General features: G+C 48.7%; 1 protein-coding gene across 1 annotated transcript; it reads left to right on the forward strand.

Moving 5' to 3' along the window:
• The first annotated feature begins 3,413 nt into the window (after positions 1-3,413).
• On the forward strand, positions 3,414-21,257 carry STK32A (serine/threonine kinase 32A). Its single transcript, XM_039701691.1, has 13 exons — positions 3,414-3,610; positions 5,932-6,092; positions 7,436-7,491; positions 8,127-8,278; positions 9,761-9,934; positions 12,376-12,413; positions 14,347-14,436; positions 14,963-15,060; positions 16,872-16,988; positions 18,789-18,914; positions 19,887-20,015; positions 20,359-20,423; positions 20,656-21,257. Exons 2-13 carry the CDS (start codon positions 6,041-6,043, stop codon positions 20,741-20,743), a joined length of 1,185 nt encoding a protein of 394 aa, XP_039557625.1. The 5' UTR covers positions 3,414-3,610; positions 5,932-6,040; the 3' UTR covers positions 20,744-21,257.
• The last annotated feature ends 103 nt before the right edge of the window (positions 21,258-21,360 follow it).

The following is a 21,360-nucleotide window of genomic DNA, read 5'->3' on the forward strand; positions in this document are numbered from 1 at the left end:
TGCTAACTTAATTTGTGAAATTTCTCTCTGGACCATGCAGACTTCCCCTGTAATTTTTGGAGTTCTTTCTCTTGGCACACCAGTTCTTGCTTTAAGGATGGAATTTCACTAATGAAGTACATGTCTATGATATTGATGTATGGGAAAATCTTGCCTGCAATCTTGGTCTCTCTCTTGCCAGTATGCAAACTAAAAGCCTTTTCATCCCAATAATTTGAAAAAATCTTTAAAAAATCAGGTATGCCTGGGGAAAGGCTGCACATGGATATTGATTCGTTTTATCTGTACTGCGTCCAGCCCTGGGACTGAACGAGTCCAAATGCTGGGGAAGAGCATCTGTTTGAGGTGCACACGACAAGCCTGGAATGCTGATGGGAGTGGATGATGGACACAGGGATCCTGTCCCAGTGGGAGAGATTAGGACACATACTAGAGAAAAGGAGTGGGGAACCCTTTTACATCCCAGCCACCCACTGACGCCTTGTGTGACAATGAACCAGTGTTAACTAATGTGAACCAGTGTTGACTAACTTCCATTTCTCTGCAATGAAAAGTTGTTAGCCACTGTTAACCCAGCTTGCTGGAGATGAGCTGTCACTTTGGATTCTGAAGTCCTGTCCTGCCTTAAATTCTAGTGACCCCTAGCTGAGGAATCCTAGTGCTTCACATTCTGCAGCCAGGAAAAGACATTCCTCCGTGTGTTCTCTGAAATGGAGCTCAGATTCTATGGAAATCTTGCTGGGATTGGTGTGTTTAAAAATGCAGGTTCTGGAACACTGCGGTTTGCACTGTGAAAAGGATGTCCAAGCTATTTTCAGAAGCAGCCACCTCACAGATATAGCAGAGTGGGTGCAGGTGCCATCATCTGTGCTGAGTCAGCGGCCAGGGAAACTGTGCATGGGATAAGGCACCAGGGACAGATTTGCCCTTTCAGAAAACACTTAATCCCTGATCATGGGCGAGCCTCCGCTACAGGAGGGCACCCCTGGGTGGGCCACACCTCTGCACAGCCTGCAGTGAGTTTTAACCTTGATTAAGTATGTATATCAGTGCCTACACTTTGGCACTGGCAGCCACCTGCAAAGCATACAAGACAATTCTCATTCAGAAGGAGCTGTGGGCAGTGTGTGGAGGTAAGCCCGCTTTAATCACAGGAGATGCCAGCAATGGCTATTGAAATCTGACACCTTACAGGCATCCCATCATGTAAAGTTTGGTGGAAGATTACAGCTGAGTTATGGCTGCTCAGTATAATTCCCCTTCTTTAAAGACTTATGGTTCCAGAAAATACATAGAATAAGCGTAGCAAAACTTCTCTGTTTTTGCAAGCCATTGATAAAAATTAATTTGATAGTTGAACCAAAAGTATAGTTAGCTGAATAGTTAAAATTATAAAGGTGAATAGAACTTAAAAAAATTATTTTTTAAGTCAGTGGCAGCCATGAGGGTCTTTGCCCCCTGTGACCTCTGCAGACCCCAGGGGTTTGCCTGGCATGCCCAGGCTGGGGGAGAGGTGGGGGTTATGTGCTGGAGGAGTGTATGGGTTGGTGGCAGGAGCCTCCTGGAGGAGAGGAATAAGCTGTGCCTCCTCTCCATTAGAAGGCACCAGAGATCCACCACGGCGCTCCCGTTTCTCAGGCCAGGAAAGCTGGTGGTGGCTGTTGCACATGACAGAGAGACCACTTCAGTCCCCTGAGTTTCTTCTCTGTATGAGTGAAAAAATTCCCCAGCTTGGGACATGCCTCCTGTTTCTGAGCTGACACAGTAGAAAAGCTCCATTTCTTGAGAAAACTGGGGGACACATTTAACTGATTTTTTTTTTTTCCCCCTAAGTGTGCTTTCTTTTTATTGCAGACCAAAGCCCCAGCTCTGGGACAGGAGGCTCTGTTTTCCATGGAAAATAAATCCCTCTGCTGCACCAAGCAGAATGGTGTTTTTCCACTGCCCAGTGGGGAACAGAGTTGGCTGTTTCTCAGGAGCTGTTGCAGATCTGCCTTCTGTCCTCTCATTTGCTTTTTCTTTGGCCTACTCAATAATCAGGCTTTAATATTTCATTTCTGCAAACATACAAGATCCTGAAACTCTTCAGATGACCCACTCTGGACTACTACTTTTGTAATATCTCCACTACTGATTCCACTAGATTTACTGGGTTTGTCCTGGATTATAGCTTTTGTTGGAAATAAAATCTGAATAATAATGTTTAGAAAAGGATTCTAATTACTTAAGGTAAAAATCTTCAAGCTTCATGGAAGTCACTCACATGAAAAGTCAAATAGAAAGGATTCTCCATCCAGCAAATTTTAGTCTATTCAGGAAAAGCTGCTTTGGATAGCCAGAAAACCAAAAGTGGATCCTCTGAAAGGCAGAGTTTGGTCTTGGGCATCTCCTGATGCGGGAGCTGTGGATAAATCACTGCAATTCCCTGCAGCGTGAACACCTTATCCTACCCACCAGAGATGGTTTACTTCAAAGCACTTTGTTGCTTGATTTCTGTGTGGTAACTGCTGGTTCCTCATCCTCACTGTGAGGCAGTGCAGGTCATCTCCAAGACAGGAGCTGGTGTCCCGACCTGGAGCCCACCTGCCCCCAGAGCCCTTGCACGTGTCCTCACCTCAGAGCTGGGTCCTGAGGACAGATGTCCCCTGGCCCAACCCAGCCCTGCAGGAATCCAGCGTCTTTCTCCCTCTGCTGTCCATGGGTCTGTATTTCAGACGATCTGAATTGGTTTAGATAGTTTGGAGAGACCCAGCTGTGTTTCAGCTTATTGGTTCTTCTCTAAGTAACACATGAAATTGCTAAAACTGGGTAACTGCTCTGATTTCTGTCTGCCCTGGGGCAAGGACGGCTCTTCCTCAAAGCTCTGGGAGTCTGAGCCTGCTCCTGGCACTCAGGAATGCGAGCAGAAAAGCCAGTGTCGGACGAGTATGGACAATGGGGTGGGAAATGCGGTGTCTCTCTTCTTATGGGATCCTCCCAGGGGGAATGCGAGCGGGCCGGGGAGGCAGCGAGCCCCGAAACTCGGCCGTACCAGGATCAGAGGGACCGAGGCCCCGACGGGGCTGGCCCTGGAGCTGCCCCCGAGGCGGGGCTGGATGCGCCCGGGCACGGAAGGCGGAGCCCGCAGCCCCCTTCCAAAAACAGCAGAGGGCCAGGCAGGAGGCGGATAGAGGAGAAAGGAAAACCCCGCGGCCAGGGGCGGCAGAGCGGCCGTCAGAGGGACTGTCGTTCCTCGCAGCAGGACTGGGACGGGGACAGGGACAGGCACAGTCCCAGGCAGAGGGACAGGGGCAGGGACAGGCACAGGGACAGGCACGGGGACAGGGACGGGGACAGGTAGAGGGACAGGGACAGGGACAGGGACAGGGACAGGGACAGGGAGAGGACAGGGACAGGGACAGACAGAGGGACAGGGACAGGCTCGGGGACACGCACAGGGACACCTCCCTGGCGGCGCGGCGGCCCCGGGGGCGGTGGCGTGTCCGTGGCCAGTGTCGCTGGCGGTGCCGCAGGCTCCTCCCGCCGCACCGGGGCCCGGCCGGTTCTCGGCTGCTCTCCCCCGCCGGCGGTGCCGCCCGGGCCGGCGGTGCCCGCTCCCTGCGAGCCCCAGGTAGGCGCCTCTCGGTCGCGCTTTGGGGCGGTGTGACCGCGGGCGGGGGGCTCTCGCTGCTGGCCCGCTGGGACGCGCGGGGTCCGGCGGCAGCTCCGCCGCTGCCCGCAGCGCGCTCCGGCCGGGGTCGCGCTGCCGGAGACCCGGCTGCGGCCGGGAGAACGCAGAGACACCCTTCGCTCCGGAGGGGACGCCCAGCGCGCTGATGGTGAAACTCAGGGCGCCTCTCCTCGCCCCTCCCGAACGCCGGGGGAGTTCGGGGTCATCGCTGGTTCCTCCGGGACCCAAGCGCAGGGCGATGTCCCTCCGGGCTGTGCAGCCGCGCAGTCCCAGCTCCTCGGCGGAGCGGTGCTCGGGTAGTGCCGAGGCGGTGAGAGAAATTGCCTGTGAGCCCCTGGAGGCAGCCGTCCCCTTCCAGGTTTCGGCAGTGCCCATCAGGGGTGTCTCCACCGGCGCTGCTGGTGCCCATCCTTCGGCCGAGCCGCAGCCCGTCCCCGTCCCCCTGCGCTGCCGTCCCCTCAGCACACCCTGCTCGCCCTGCAAACCTCGCAGCTGGCTGCTCTCCTCCCTTTGGCGTGGGGCTTCCATTCATGGCTAGTGGCCAGGGCGTGCTGGCGTGCGCGGGGCTGGGATGCTCCGCCTGCGCAGCCCCGCGGTGCCCGGGGAGCCCCGAGCGCTGCGCAGCGCAGCTGAGCCGGGCTCCCACCCCGCGTCTTCTCAGCGTGGAAGCGCCAGGAAATCTGGCCCAGGAAAGGTAATGATTTTAATAGTTTTGTGACTTTGCAGCGTGAAACAGTGAAAGATTTATCATTTCCATCCCCCGGCTACACTTTGTAAAGGTGGAAATCCTTGTAATTATTATTCAGGCTACTCAGGCTAGCTTAACTTCAAGCACTCCTTCCTCAGAGCTTGTATGTATGGATGTATTTTCAAAAATGAACTTGGCTCCAAACTGCTGTGCAAGGAAGTTTCCTTGGGAACCTGTGATATCCTTTATGGCTGTTGCATCTGAAGGTCTATTTTTATTCTGAAGAGTAAGTTTTGGGGCTCAAAAAGAGTTACTACTGTGGGTTTGTTTGAGACTGAAGGCTCGATCTGTTCCTGCCAGAAGCACTGATGGGAATTGTAAACATTTGCTCCTTCATTTGTTTTATTGCTGGATCTTGTTTCAGTTCTGAAATGGGAAATTAAGATTTTATTTTGGTTAGCTGGAGAAAAGGAGCTGTGTATGCTGGTGGGGTAACTCACTGTATCCCATGACAGACCCAGTTCCCAGTAATTCTCTTTGCTCCAACATCTTTCTTATGATTCCTCCCTTTTCTGCTTCAGTACCACAATTTTGTTAATTTAAAGAAGTGAAGTTAGGTAGTAGACATTTCCAAAGCATAGATCTGAGAAAATGATCAGTGAACATATGGATGCCCTGGAGAATGCTCTGGGCTGGACCCAGTCCAGATCTTGCCACACTGGTACTCCCTCATTTTGTTCTTTTTAGGCTGTGTACTTGCAACAAGGAATAAAGGTGTATGTCACAGGGATGTCAGTATCAAAACAAGCACATAAAGGTGCATTGCATGTGGATGCTTTAAAAATATCGTGTTTGCTGTACCTTACAGAGAGTGTTCAAGCTCTCTCAAGTGTCAGTAAACCCTACAGACATGTCAGGAAAGATTGGAAAATTCCTGTGCTCCCTGCTAATGAACAGACCTGTCCCCTTGCAGTGGGAGAGGAAATCCAGTCACTGCAGCCAGCATCAAGCCAGAAATCAGGTTTGCTGTTCTGTTCATAGTTCATATCCAAAAATAATCTGAAGAACCTGAGTGGAAACTATATCTTGATTTTACATGGAATCTTTTGGTTAGAAATACCAGAATTGTATGATTTTTTTTTCCCAAATGAAAGACGTGTGTAACTGCTTAAATCAAAAGGTTGACACTGTGAATTTCTTCTTCCGTAGCTTTTACCCTTCCACATGGCCTCAGTAGTCAAAAGTGCCTTTTGGCTTTATCTAGCCAAGTCAGTGTGTCCATTTATTTTGGATATTGGTCTCACTACAGTTAGTCACCCCTGAAGCTACAAAATACATGCTGGATGATACAGAAAACATGAGCCAGATCCCTGGGTCTGCTGCTGTTCCTACCCTTCCTGCAGCGGGCAGCAGTCCTGATCTGAGGTACAAGGTTATGGTGTTGCTGGTTCTCCAGTGAGCTCCATTGCAATGTGCTTGTCCCTTACAGTCAGTCTTGTCCCCAGAACAGAGAACCTCCAGTGAGACATTCACAAGCTGTAAATGATGAACTTTTGCTTCCTGCCCTCTGCAGGATGCATCAGCAGGACATTGCCAAGGTCTGGCAGGACTGACCCACAGAACTGTACCAGAGGAGCAGAACCCAGAGGAGTGGAGAGTGCTGAGCCTGGGCTGAGCACACCATGGGGGCAAACACCTCCAGCAAGTCACCGCCCTTGGATGGGAATGAGGAAGGTAAGGACTTTTCCTGTTGTTGTCTGGGGCTGCAGAGCTCTGCAGTGCAGACTGGCTGTGAGGGTGCCAGCCAGCACTGTGCTGAGCCTGCAAACCCCTGGGTGTCCCAGGCCAGCACAGTGTGTGGAGGTCAGCAGCAGCAGCAGCAGTGTGCCCGTGGTCCCTGCAGAGCTGTGGTCTGGTCTTGGGGTCCCTTTTCCCTCCCCTCCCAGCAGCTCCGAAAGCAAAACTGTCAGCAGAGGAGTCCCTGGGGCACTGCCAGGCACCTCCGAGGCAGAGACAAAATGCTGCTGCTCTGGAGGCTGGAGAGCTCTGTTCTGGAGGTCCCAGTGTAGGGAGGAGTGGTAGGGAGAACGGTGGGAAGGTGGCTGGAGCGATGGGTGCTCCCATGGGTGTTCCTGGTGGCTGCCCAGCTGGGCAGGACTGCCTGCAGGCACTGGGAGGCCAAGCCTGCAGGCTGGGTTGGCTGGAAAAGGAGCTGGAAAACTACTGCTGGGAGCAGTGCTGGAGGCCAGGGTCCCTGTGCTGCCAAGATCACAGAGACAGTCATTAAAAGATTGCTCCATAAATATATTTGCTGTTGCATGAGTCAGCTTGCTGACTGCCATATGGGCTTTCACCTAGGTACAACAACAATATGCATATGTAGATAAATACAAATACACAGTAATAAACATAAAACATAAGAGGAGCTGGATACCCCACCAGTGCTGTTCCAATGGCAGCGGTGTCCCTGCCAGTCTGCAGCTGCTCAGCAAAACCAGCTTCAGTTTCCAAATTATTAATGCAGCTGCTTACAATTTTTCTTTGGTTTTCATATTTTTTCCATTTCTGTAGTGCAAAAGAAATCTGTGCTGTGACGTTTTCCTGAAGATTTTATCCCTGGTGCATCTAAATGCTCAGTATTGGCATTTCTCATAAGCAACCACTTACGCTTGCTTGGGTTAATGAGCAGTTCTGTTCCTCAGGGTGGTGTGCTCTGGCTGTGGGATTGCCCTGGGAGTGGCTGGTCTCTGCTGGGTCTCTCTCTGGGTTCAGTGTTACACAGCACCAGCTTCTGTGGCTGAGAAACACAACACCAGGAAAGGCCCTGTCCTGACCCTGCCTGATCTGCAGTGACAGAGGCTGACCTAAGGAACTTGCCTTTGAGGCTGAGCCATAGAGAAAAAAAGCCCTGTTAAACACACTAAGTTTAAACAACACCCAAGTCTCCAAAAGGAAGAGAATATTTCTGGGGTATCCCTCATTTTTCTCAGCTCATAGGGATAAAGAAGTGGAAATAACATAATATTCTCAAATGTTTGCTCAGCCACTTACTATTGAAATGTTGCTCTTTCTTACAGTTACCTTCGACCATTTTGAGATTTTGCGAGCTATTGGGAAGGGCAGCTTTGGAAAAGTGAGTGTTTTGGAAACTAATCACCATGTGGGCAGCTGGAGATGTAACTGGGTGGAAATAGATGAGTTGGAGGCTCACATGAGAGTACAGAACAAAAGCCCATGCACTATCAGTGAGCCTTGACCTTCAATTCCTGGTAATCAGAAAGGAATCAGCGCCCAAATCCTTTTCTATTCGGTAGCCAAAAATCAAAGCCCAGTACCCCTTAAACAAAGCTGGAGATTTCCTGTGAACTGAGTAACACTTCTCAGGAGAGTGAGGATCAGGTGCTGGTCCCAGTGTTTGACCTGTAGCTCTGTGCTGGAGGGGGCTCCCAGCAGTAACTAGTGTGGGAGCATTTGACATGATGGTTAGTGAATGGCATTAAATAAAACGTTGACTTCTCTGTGATTCCCTGCCTCCCAAGCTGTGATGATAAATTCCTTCCTCTCATCTTCCCTCCACAAATTTCTCTTTGTCTGAAATTCCCAAGAGATTCCCAGGCAGTGTCCAGTGTTGCAGCGTTGGTGGATGGAGTTGTGCCCTGGCAGTGTCAGCACTGCCAAAGCTGCAGGAGAACACTCATGTCACTGGGTTTTACCTGGCAAAATTTGCTGACAAATCATCTCTGTTTTATCCCCTGATTGCTCTCTTAGGTCTGCGTGGTGCAAAAGACTGACACCAAGAAGATGTATGCCATGAAATACATGAACAAACAGAAGTGTGTGGAGCGTAATGAAGTGAGAAATGTTTTCAAGGAGCTGCAGATTATGCAGGGCCTGGAACACCCTTTCTTGGTTAATTTATGGTAAGAGGTGGTGCCTTGGCTCCCTGCTTGAGTCAATGAGAGACGCTTTTGGGATCAGACCCTCCTCATCTGCTTCAAGCCTGTCTTGGGAGCAACTGGTGAATTCCATTGACTGGGGCTCTTTTTCAGGAGAATCCTGTTTAGTTAAGCAGTTATCTCCCTTGTCTCCTCAGACAGCACAAGGGAGTTTATTCATGTGTCCCTTTGCAGTGTCCCCTGGGCAGGTATTGGCTATCACCATAACCCCACCTGTATTTAAAGGAGCTCTTTGCAATCACCAGCAACTTCTGGCAGCATGGGATTGATGGCCAGGCAGGGCTCTTTGCTGGCTGTCCCTTGACATTTCTTTCTTCTTAAACTTGTGAGTAATCAGTAAGTTTAACCAGTAACATTCCAAGGTGTGTGAGTTCACATATTGCATGATAAAGTGGCCAATATCCTGTAGGTTCAGTATTCCTCTAGGGTCATGGGTAATTACATTTATTGGAAATTGGATTTTTTTTTTAGAATAAAATATAAATTATCAATGCTAAACACACACAAAACCACAAAAAATAGTCTAAAAGACATTGAAGATCAAAAATCCTTGATTAATTCTTCCTTTTTGAAATCTTCTGTAACCTGAGTGTAGTTCAGTGAACTCTTGGTATTTTGCTGCTATTGCCATTTAGACTGGTTCTTGTTGGGGTATGAATGGTAAAGATGCAGCTACACCTCCCATATAATATCTCCAAACTTGTCTTTCCTCCTTGAGCACAAAGCTCCAGGCAAAGCTCACTCAGCAGCTGAAAGCTGACCAGTGTGTGTCTATGCAGGGATCTGTACAGAGCAAACCATCCACGTGCCCCTGCTCCTGTTCTTGCCATGCCATCCCTGGCTTCAGGATGCCTTTAGCATTCCTGTGTCTTTCCTGCCCTCTGGGTGATACACAGCCTACAATCTTCGTGTGGAGCAGTGGTCTGGCTGGTGTGCTGGTCACCCATCAAGAGGCAGTGTGTTGAAAAGGAAAAGTCCATGAGGAAAGAGCTCACAGCTGGGTGTCAGCCCCTCTCAGGGAGACACAGCCCATCCAATGAGATCACTGACAGAGGACCAGCAGAGAGCAGCTGCACCCCTGTTGTGCCGAGCACACGGGGTCACAGGCAGGCTGCTGCCGTGCCTGACAGGGGCACCTCCAGTCCAGGGCTGCAGGGCCAGGGCTCCTCTGCCCTGCTCCTGTGGTCAGCTCCTGTTGGTGCTGGGAGAAGGCAGAATGCCCATCCTCGGTTGTTCATACAATCTGCTCTGACTCTTATGGATCTGAGACTAAATTATTTGTTGTCACAAGTGTGACAATAGTAGGAAACAGAGCACGGAAAGGTCGTGAAATTTGGAGTGAAAAATTCCAAGAAATGATGAGTGTTCCCAGAGGTACCATATGTTCCTTTATTACCTGTCATTTTTCAATGCTACTGTCCTTGAACCACGCGTGTGCTGTTTCAGGTACTCATTCCAGGATGAAGAGGATATGTTCATGGTGGTCGACCTGCTGCTCGGAGGGGACCTGCGCTACCACCTCCAACAAAACGTGCGGTTCCAGGAGGGAACTGTGAAACTCTTCATCTGCGAGCTGGTGCTGGCCCTTGACTACTTGCAGAGCAGGCACATCATCCACAGGTCAGCCAGGCCACAGGCTGTGCTGTGGGGAGGCTTGTTCCTCCTTGATATGAAACACAAGGCATCCCCCAGAAAAGTATTTCATATACAGCAGAGACCATCTGATTTGTCCCTCTGGGGTAGCTGTGAAATATTTGATTGCCCACTGATCCTGGGTTTTAATTACTGTAACTCATTAATGTCCATCCTCATGCAGGGAGTGTGGGTGTCAGCACTCAGAACTCCTGTGTTCATGCTTGAAGGTGTCTCCCTTTGCCCCTCTCTGTATTGCACCAAAATACAAGGACTGGGCCCAAACACAACTTTTTCCTGTATGAGGTAAATCCCTTTTTAGAAGTGCTGAGAGTTTCTTTTTGGCTACCACAATTTCTCATGGCCAGTGAAAAAAATGCATGAGTTCTTCCCATAACTTTGAAGACCTGCAGAATGGCAGAGGTTTCCCCTGGCTGGGAAGCAGGATTTGGCTGTGGATGGAGAGACACATGGCTCCTCTGCTGGTGTCTTTTGCTCTTCTGCAAAGCTCAGGGGCCCAAGAGTTTAGCCACGCTAGCTGCTGTCAGGGAGGATGATCAGAGAGGGTCTGTGAGGGTCAGTAATTGCAGGGAGAAGGTCACTTCATTTAGAAATACCACTGCAGATGAGCATTCTTGTGCAGTATATAAAAATTAAGCGTGGAAAGTGTAAAATTGAAATGGTTGTTAGTGGGGAAGGCACACCCTGGTGAGGGTGAACGCCTGTTCCTGCCCACAGTGCCATGTCCAAGGAGTGAGGGTGGAGAGATCCCTTGCCTGTCCCTGCAGCCACAGGAGCTCAGAGCAGTTCTGCTCTGCTGCACCCGGGCCAGGCCCAGGGGACAGCTGCCACCTCCTCGGGGTCTCCTCTTTCATACCTCTGCTTTTGTGCTTTACGTGCAGGGATCTTTGCCCCAGTGGGAATAGGAGTGGGAGAAACTGCAGGTGAGGTTGCAGTGTGCTTTTCACACAGCTGCATGTGTTTAAGGTAAATCAAGTACAACAAAACATGTATGGCAGACTGTAAAATTTGCAAGTTATTTAATTAACACTGTAATGCAAGTTGTTTAATTAACACTGTAACCCAGTGGGACAGTACTTGATTGATAAAGTGATTTGGCTGAGGCAATTACACTGCAACAGCTGTAATTGGGAACATCAGGAGATAGGGAAGCAATGGTTTTGTTTGGCTGAACAAAGCTGTGCAGAGACAGCAAACTCAGGCTGTAATTATTTCCCACCCAGTTGTAAAATAATGGGAAATATTAATATCATTTAGGTTAGGAAATTATATAACCAGCTTATAAAAAAGAAATATACAAATGAACGATAAGCAGAATTATGTCTGGTATTTGTTTGCATCCTGAGAATGATCTTACTGTGCTGGTGTAATTTCAGAGGCTGTATGCCAGACTGAGGGAGATCAGAAACAGCCACTAGAAATTAAAAAGTAATAACTTAAAAAAGAGTTCCACTGTACTGAGGGGGAAAATCAGCTGCTTACCTGCCACTGCCCTGTGCTCAGCTAATGATGCCTGTCCCTATACTCACCTCTGTGATGGGATGGCACCAGGAAGGGAACCACTGTTTATAACCCACTGGAAGTTGTTTGGGTAACAAGATGCCAGAAACCTGTAAGCTATTAGATGACAATTAGATATACTGTGCGGCTTTGATTCCAGGTGACTTGGAGAACTCAAACTGTATCCTAATGATTGAATTTCTAAAGATAAAATCCTAAAAGTGTTCACTTCTTCACTGGGAACTCCTGGGCCTGGTGGGGAGCACCACTTGGCACAGGGTCACTGTGCCTGTTGCCTGCCTCCTGGCTGGGACCTTTTCTCTGGGGCATCAGGTGGCCAGGTGCTCAGTGGGAACTGGTGTAATGAGCTCATTAAAGGCAGGTAATAGCTTGTAAAGTCGCTCAGGTGGACACTGTGGCTGTATCAGAGTATCAGGTGTACGGTTTCTCCCTTCAGTGAAAGTGTTTCCTTACAGCATTTTTATAGGTATTATTTTGTGGGGTCCTTTTACTTAGGAATAAAACCTGTAGGTAACCTATTTGTATCTAGAACAAAGACATTAAAATGCTTTAATTTGTACTGGGGACCCCTTCTCATACAGTATTGAAATAGATTGACAAGTAACAGGAGGAAAACAACAAAAAGACTCTCTAACCTAACTGTGGGTGGACTTAGGTGAGTGCTGTGGCCCAAGCCCCTGCAGCCTGCAGTGTACCCGTGCTGCTGGTGCTGGTTACTCACTCAGGCCTGAATCAAACAGGAACATCAGAGCTGAGAAGCCCGAGGCTCTGGGGGTGCCGTGTCTCTGCCAGTGCCCCAGAGCCTGCCTTTCCTGGGGGGCCAGCAGCGTGTTTCCTTCCCTTCTCCAGGCTAATGGCTGTCTCTCCTTCTCTGCTTTGTTTCTCAGAGATATCAAGCCCGACAACATTTTGCTGGATGAGCACGGTAAGTGCCAGGCGCTGTGTGTCATGCACGAGTGCAGGAGCAGCTGGAGGCAGCAGACAAGCTGCAGTCTCGTGCTTGCTGGTGCCATCCTTTGCTGCTGGGCGCTCCCGCTCAGCCCAGCTGGGAGCAGGACCATCCCATCCTGTGTGCTCCAGCTTTTTGAGCAGCAGCGTCTTGTACCTGGCAGCCTGTGATGCTGTGGTGTTTCTGGGCTTGCCTTGGTGTTTTAGCCAGTGCCTCCTTTGGCTCACTGGCTGGATGGTGTCCCTACAAGACACTGGCAGAACCATATGTTTGGTGCTGCTTGGGGCCAGTAGCCCAGCACACCTGATCTTAACATTTTCTTTGTTCTTGTTTAAAACTGACTCAAAATGCATCATTTGAAGGGCAATGCTTGTGTCACTGCAGGGTTTGTGCACAAACAGAATTAATTATGGTGCAATGGATAAGCCTTGGCCATGTATTTTCTTTTTCCTTGAGCATTTGGCATGGGGAGGCAGCTCTGAAGAGGATTGGGTGTTAGGTATGTTATAAATGTTCCTATTGGTTTTTCTATAGTTTTTCATAGGCAAAACTCTTAACTATATTCTTGCATGGCTCTTCAGTCACATTTTTTTCTTGGCACAGATCTCGCAGTGAAGAGTTGTCTGATATTCATGTGTTTGTAACTCATTAGAGAAACATTTTTTTAGGTAATATTTTTTTTAAAATCCAAGTAACTATATTGTTGTGAGAAATCTTCATAGCAGCTAGAGCAAGTTGCTGGAAGAGAAAAGTCAGTGCAGGGAGGAGGCATACCTGCATTTGTTATGACTTGAGATGCTGCAGCTCCCGAGGGAGGCACTGCCTGGCCCTGTGACAGGCTGTGTGTGACCAAGGTTGCCTGGCAGCACCGAGCCAGACTAGATCCGTTTGCATATGACCTCTAATTTCAGAGCCCTGTCTGATAATTTATTTAGGAGCTGGCAGCAAAGTGGCTTTGACTGCCAGTGCTGGAGCCCCTGTCCTGCCTTGCTCCGTCTTTTTCCGGCTGCTGCCCCCCACACAGACCATGGAGAGCCCCACACAGACCATGGAGAGCCCCACACAGACCATGGAGGGCCCCACACAGACCATGGAGAGCCTTGTCCTCCCTGACATGTTGGGGCCCTGGCACTGCTGGGGCTCAGGGCTGCCCATCTCGTGCTTTTGGTCAGTCCTCACTGTTGGAGGCTTTGGTGACCCATCACCATTCTCCCAGAGCTCTGGGCCATTCAGACTGGGATGGCACAGCTTCCTGAGAGGAGCTGGCATCACCATGGCCATGGGAGGGTAGGTCAGCGCTCCCTGAAGAGGAAAAAAAAAAAGGGGAAAAGGCTCTGTTCATCTCTGCAGCTGCATTCAGCCCAGGAAGACACAACCTACTAACTTTTATAATGATGCTACAATTCAGAATGAATTTTGAGTCTATTCTCTGCTCACTGTGATTTTTTAAACTCTCTCTTGCAGAGTGTTTTTTTTCTGGGGACATACCCTTGGCTGCAGTGTCCTTTTGTCTGTGACTTGTAGTATTCCTTTTCTTCATCCACAGCAGCAAAGGTTTGTCTTCCGACAAACTTAGAAAAGCTAAGAAAACTTTGGGCATACACAGAGTTCATTTTCTTTTCCAGACTGATCCTAAAATATAGGAAGACTCAAAACAATCATCACTAAATTACTTTTTGGAGAACTCTTGTATTTTCTGGTTCCCCAAAGGGAAAACATGGGGACATTTGAAGCAAGAGACATCTGCAAGCAGCCTGCAAGCTGAAATATTTTCTATCAGTTCTCCCACGAGATTTTTTGACCTGGAGACTCCTTTCCATTGAGTATTTTACTTTATCTTTCTGATTCAGAGCTATTTCTGGTGTGCAATTAAAGCCAAGCCTGTAACACGTTAGCCTCTGTCTTTCAGGACACGTGCACATCACTGATTTCAACATCGCCACGATGCTGACGAAGGACAGCCCTGTCACCACCATCGCTGGCACGAAGCCCTACATGGGTGAGAACCAGGGGCACTTACATGTCCTTGAATCCCCATTTTGTGGGCTTGGGTGGACTGCTGTGGTGGGACACAGCTGAAGACAGTTTTGGTTAGAGCTGGGACTCTTTTCTTCTTGATCCCCATCAAAACATACCCAGTTTGAAGTGAGGAGCACCCTGGAGAGGGGATGCAGGGTGGGGACAGGCGTGCCTCCCCAGAAATGCCTCAGTGCAGCTGGGGAGTGTGCGTGTCCTACTTCAGGGGAGAGGTGAAGAGATACTTAGGCCACCTTATGCCTAGGTTGAGTGAATGTGCTTGTTCCGGAGCTCGTTTGCTGTGAATGGTTGGCAACTCCTGTGTCAGTAAAAGGAATTTGTCTTTTTGGGCTTTGGGGCAGAGAAGCACAGAGAGTTTCCTGTGGGGCTGCTGGGTGGCCTTGCTGCAGGAGCCTGGCAGCACGGGAAGGGCAGGGGTCAGGTGTTCTGTGCTGCTCATTTCCACTTGGGATTGCAGCAAGGCAATTTTTTTCCCCTGTATTTCACAGCACCTGAAATGTTCAGCTCCACAAAACCCACCAGCTACTCCTTTGCCGTGGACTGGTGGTCTCTGGGAGTCACTGCCTACGAGCTGCTCAGAACTCGGGTATGTGTTTGGCTTGTGGCCTGGCTTGCTCTGCCCTTGGACATGCTGTGGGGAGGGTTAATGCTTTATAGCAGAGATGACATGGCCAGGCTGAATTCAAGGCTTAGGACTTACTACAGCAGAGGAGATCTTCACCAGGGTTCTTGTGATCATGGTCAGAGAAGCTGCTGTAACACACAGCAGCATGTTGTGGCAGTTCCCTGTGCAGCTGGGGGCCTCTGGGTTGATAAAAGGGGGCAAGGCAAACAAGCAACAGCTCCTGAAGTTTGGGGTGCAATATCCTTTACTTGGAGCTTCTATCCTGCAAGGAAAAAGAAAACTTGAAAAAAACACTTGCTGTTGTAACAAGACTGAGCAGTTGGAGCAAATGATGGGAAAAGCCCAATCCCTGCCTGTGCCATCAGGGCTCTGCTGCTTACTTGGGCAAGGCTGGGAGCTTTGTAGCTAGACAAATATATCAGTGTTTTGAAAGTGTTGTGTAAAAAAGTGGGACAAAATTTTTAAAATTATGTTATTCTAAGCAAAATAATGTAATTCAAAGAGGAACATTTAAGATCTTGGGAGGCTCGGAAGCTTCTTTCAATATGAGTATGCAAAGCATGGTTTTTAAAACCTCTTATCCATCTTTGCAGAAGACATGTTGATGAACAGATTTTTTCATTTGAATTTGTGTGTCTCAGTTGCAAGAGATTAGTTTAGCAGATATTGAGGGGATGTGGCTGTCTGTCCTGTTGGGTAGCTGAAGCAATGTACCCTCTGTAAACATCTTAATGTAATATTTGAGTTTTCCACTCAAATAGCACTATAATGCTAAATGAATGGCAGGACTGTGCATCACGTTGGGTTTTGACTTGATGGCACTGTTTCTAAAGGCAGGAGCAGAAATGCTGTCTTGTGCTCGTACATGATGGCACAGCCGTGGTGAGAGTGGGCACCTGGGTGGCTGCACGCAGGGGAAGGGGGGCCTTGAGGTCCATCTAGTACTGGCACATGTCAAGCACACTGCACCTAATCTGATCTCTATTTATAGCTGCTATTCTTTAAATGCACTTTTAGTATGATCCTGCCTTCTTCCTCCAAAAATAAGGTAAAAATCTGTGAATCAAAACTTTCGAGATGGAAACACTGCCATTTTAAGTTCTCTCTCCAGGTAAATTGGCAGAATTGTAGATGTAAAATAAACAGGGAGGTGACTTCACCTGTGCTGTACAGTGCATGTGTCACTGTGTCACTCACTGGCTGTGCACTGCATGTTGATGCAGGAGGAGTCCCTGGTGCTGCACTGTACCGTGTGCTCCTCTGCAATGGCTCACCTGTCCCGGTGACATGACAGTGGCCACAGGGCAAAAGGAACTGTCACCCTGCATCCTGATGCCCACCTGAGACTGATGACCCCTCCTGGGACGTCCTTTTCTGAGCTGATTTTATTGTTGGGGGATATTTGTCTTCTTTTCACTGGCATTGTCCCCAGCATGAGTGAAAAATGTTTTACAGGGAGTTTCAGGAGTGCTCTAACCACAGCACTATGTGTCACAGCCTTGTAAGATAAAAACACTGACCAAGTAAATTCCAAATTCCCACTGACTTCTGGGGTTTGCTCCTGCCTGTCCTGCTGTTAAATGCCCAGTTATTAGTGTAGTTCTTGCTGACACTTTGTTTTTTGACTGAGCCATGGTCATGCAGGGAGAGATGTCCCACAGGAGGCTGGGGACTGGAAGTGAGACTGTGTGAAGCTTCTGTGTTCTAAGCAGATTTCTCAAGAAGTCTGAAAAGCAGATAAACTGACGCTTGTCTTGCGGTGTTTCCCACAGAGGCCGTACCACATTCGGTCCAACGCTTCCACGACTGAAGCGGCTCAGGTGTTCAGGACAGCTGCCGTGGTGTACCCGGCCGCCTGGCGCCCGGACATGGTGGCGCTGATCAGGAAGGTGAGGGGTGCCAGGCTCCTGCCCTGCACGGTGGGCAGCGCTTGCAGATGGTCAGGGCCAGGTCAGTGACCTTCAGAGCACGCTGTGTGATAAATGCCAGCTGCACAAGGGCGGTGGCAGCGAGCAGCGCTGCGGCCCGGGCTGGCAGTGCTGACAGCTGCTGCTGCACCTGCTCTCAGGACATGGGCAGCCTTGGCTTCCACAGTTTCCTCTATAACCTTACACTCCAATTAACTGACTTAGAAGCAGATATTGATATATGTGTCAATAAATTTGGGCCAAGAATCACTTTTATTTAATCCTCAAAAAACATTTTTTCCAGTGATGGAAATATTTGCAAGAAGTGCTGACACTGTTGTAATCCTTTGATGCCGTGTGGTTTATGCACCACTCCATTTTTTTTTTCAATAAAGCTGTTATAAAAATTGCTTCAAAATCATTACTGGAATAATTTTGAAGCTGAAATCCCTTTTGAAATGAAGCCATAGCTTCAATAAACAAGACTATGACTTAACAGTGGCAGCAAAGCTGAGCACTTACACCCTGCATAGCAGCAAATTTTAAAGAAGTATGTAAATAGTTTTTTAATTTCAAGAAAGTGTGGACTTTCAACTGTGTGGTTTTTCAACATGTAGCTTTCAACTGTTCTTTGTTCCAAATAATATATAAATATGTATTTCGTAATTTCTAATGAAATAGATTATCAAACATTTTAACGAAAAGAGGCTGTCAATTCTTTGCTGAGACAGAATCATGGCATATTTTCCAGGAAGGAAATTGCAGAATATCTCCATTTGCTGAAAGTTCCATGAAGCCAGTATTTCGTTAAGCCTAACAGTAATACAGGAGTATTTGCTGCAGATGTCCTATGTGTTGCTATGCTGGCGGCTTTTTCCCGGACCACAGCAGGCAGCAAGTCATGGAGGCTCCCTTGTGAATAAATAATACAATGTCACAATTATTTAAATTTCCCAGTGCTCCTTTGCATCTGGTTTAACAGCCATATGTATTATATATGAGCCCCACCGTGGCTCCTTCCTGGCTCAGCCATCCCCTGTGGATTTCTGGATTTATTACCAGCCCAGGCAGATGTTTGTCCTCGCGGAGCCGCGGCGCTGGCGTTGGGCTGGAGGCCAGAGCTCTGCAGAGGGAGCTGGCCACTGGGGACAGTGCTGCTGACTGGCTGCACGCCAGCACGAGCAGGGCTGTGCTGCTCACCTTGCCTATAAATTCCCCAAAGGGTTTGGATCATCTGGTTTTCCCGCTGCGTTTTAGGAGTGCAAGGTGTCAGGAGTTTATGCAATGTATAATCCTTGAACAGAGACCACTTCAACCCTTTCCTTCCACACAAGTAATCCCTACAGCAATGTTAAAAAATTATGAAAATAAGGAGTGTGAAGGCATACTTTCACACTGAAATAAGAATATTACTTTAGTAGAGTGAGAAAACAGACTGTTTTACTGATCCAGTCTTAAAAGTAGAACACAAACACCTGAGTGGAACTTCTCATTCCAAACAAATGCTTATTTTTAACATTGGACAAATTGTTTAATGCCACTGTTCTGCCCCATTGCCTGCTCCTACAATGGGGATAAAAGTAATTTGTAAAAATGGGAATAAACAGAGGCAGAGCTTGTGAGCCTGCTGCATACTCTGGTGAAGGGACTGAGCAGGAGAGGCACTGGTCCAAATGCCAGCATTGATGGAGTGTCTCTGGCACCATGTGTCCTCAGCCGTGCTCCACAGAATGTGTGCCCTGTGGGGATGGTCTCATCTCTTCCCTTCATCTCTTGCTGCAGTTGCTCGAGCTGAACCCCAAGAAACGTTTTTCTCAGCTGAAGGACATCCAGTCCTTCCCGTACCTGTCTGACGTGAACTGGGATGCTGTTCTCCAGAAAAGAATAATTCCAGAATTCATTCCCATGGTAAGGCCATTTGAGTGTAAAGGTGCCTCACATCCAGCACTGGGACATGCGACATTCTGACAAATTTCCACTGAAGCACCAGGTATGACAAGGGGAAAAGAGAGACCAGGGCAGAGCTGTCTCTTCCCTGAGTGTGTAGCAAAGAGTAATGGAGGGACATTACAGTGTGGGTTCCCCAAAACTGATATGCCCTGTTTGTAATGTTCCTGGAATTCCTGGGTGCAGAACTGGTGTTACAGCCCGCTGGGCTGTGCATCTGTGTGGGATGGGCAGTGCCTGTGAGCCCTCTCGTGCTGACCCATGCTCTGAGCCATGCTGCTCCCCACATCCAAAAACCTAGTGCACCAGGATGGGCTCAGCAGCAGCCTGGAGATCACCCACCATCTTCTGGGAATTGTTTTCTCCTGCAATGCTTCCCCCAACAAGCTCATTGTTAACAGTAAATAGCACATACACTAGATTTGTGTTTATGGGCCTTTTTAAATTGAATTAAAACAGCACATAAGTAACATAACCCTTATGAAGAATAGTCCAACTACTCCAACTTGTTTTCAGCAGAAGGTGGGCTAAACTATGAATATTTGTTAATTGTATATCCGCCCTTGTTTCTGGGTTTCTCTGTGGTGGGTATGATTCTGTACTGCTTGAAGACCAGTTCCACTGGGCTGTTGTGCTACTCTCAAAAGGCACAACCCAGCCAGGACACTGTCCTCATCCTCATTGCCACCCCAAAGCAGCCAAAGGGCAGAGTGAAGCAGGAGCACAAAAGGAGGCACTGTGACACCTTGAATACGGCCCATAGCTGAAGGGACTGATAAAGAATATCAGGAGTATAGCCAGTGCTCTTGGCTGCATGTGCAATTATAATTAGTGCATGTTTTTTTACAAAATTCAGCTCCCAGATGCAGTCCAGGTTATAAGAGACTCCTTAAGACAGTGTCTCACTTAAGGCCACTTCTCTCTCTCCTCCAGAAAGGCAGACTGAACTGTGACCCAACCTTTGAACTGGAAGAAATGATCCTGGAATCCAAACCTCTTCACAAAAAAAAAAAGCGCTTGGCTAAGAAGGAGAAAGACACAAGCAGAAGCAATTCATCCCAGGTGAGAGCCATCAGGTACAAGCATGGTCAAGGAGGCCTTTCATTTTTCAGTGACTGCCATCTAGCAAGACCACAGTAAACTGGACAGAATTTTTTTTTTTTCCATTGTGACCAACTTTATTCCTAAAACTCTCCCCATCTTCTTTGTGGTGAAGGGCAGGATGTGTATGCACTGCTTTACTGCAAGAGGAGAGCCTTAATTCCATTTTCCCTACTGCAGGGCTAAAGATGCTCTGTGCCTAAACATATTGCCATGTGTCATTGAAACTGTCCTTGCAATGTTTTTGTATGTAAACTGTGAATTTATTCCCTGTCTCTTTTATTTTTCCATTCCAATGTGAAAGGCCAGCCACCTTCAGAAGCACCTGGAAATACTCCAGAGGGACTTCATTGTTTTCAACAGAGAAAAGTAAGTTTTGATCCAGAGGCAGCAGAAGAGGCACTGGCCCTTGCCTAAGCCTTTGACAGTTTTGGGGGGCCCAGGGCAGGGGGGTTGTGGGGGCCCTGTGTTGGAGGAGCTGTGGGTTGAGGGGCAGCTCATGCCAGGCAGTGGGGAGCTCCAAGACAGCTGTACTTCTATTGGGGTCATGGCACTGCCTGGGCTTTTCTTGACAGCTCAATCATCCTTTTCTATCCCCAAGGGTAAGACCCCACCATGACAGCATCCAAGAGACCATGACAAAAAGTGGAGGCCCACACAAGGAGGACAATCAGAACAACAACCTCTGAGAACAGCTCAGCCCCTGCAGGGGACCTCCTCATGGGACTGGGGCTCACCCACCCATGCACCTCCACAACATCAGGCTGTAGACTTGTCCTCTGCTGCTGGGACCCTGCCACTAGCCCAGGGCACAGAGGAGAGCTGGGGCACCCCCTCCCTCAGCTTTCCCCCCACAGCCAGAGGGTCCCGAGCACGGGGGAGAGGCTGTGGGGGCTGCCTTGGAATTGGCCACAGTTGGTGAGACTCAGATCCTGCTATGTTGCCTTTCCTGGGGCAGGAGGCTGGAGATGAGCTCCTTCCTTAGCTGGGAGGAGGCAGCAAAGCTGTTCTGCCCATTCAGTGCTCTCTCTATGTACCCAGCAGGGCTGGCATGGTGGGTGGCCATGTGGACAGATGTGGACTGTGACAACTAGGTGATGGTGAATCCAGGTGCTTTGTAGTGCTTTACCAATCTAGCCTGAAAAATGCATTCACCATCATGTTAAAACTGCTGCAGCTCACTGAATCTGGTGGGGTTTGGCTTCCAAAACCAGAGGGGAATTTGAATGTGTATTTTGAATGTCTCTAGCACTGAAATCACACTTGATATAAGCAGGAACTGCCCCTGCCAAGCAGCAGGGGCCTG

Source organism: Passer montanus, unplaced genomic scaffold (assembly GCF_014805655.1).
Source record: "Passer montanus isolate IOZ18808 unplaced genomic scaffold, ASM1480565v1 scaffold15, whole genome shotgun sequence".
NCBI lineage: Eukaryota > Metazoa > Chordata > Aves > Passeriformes > Passeridae > Passer > Passer montanus.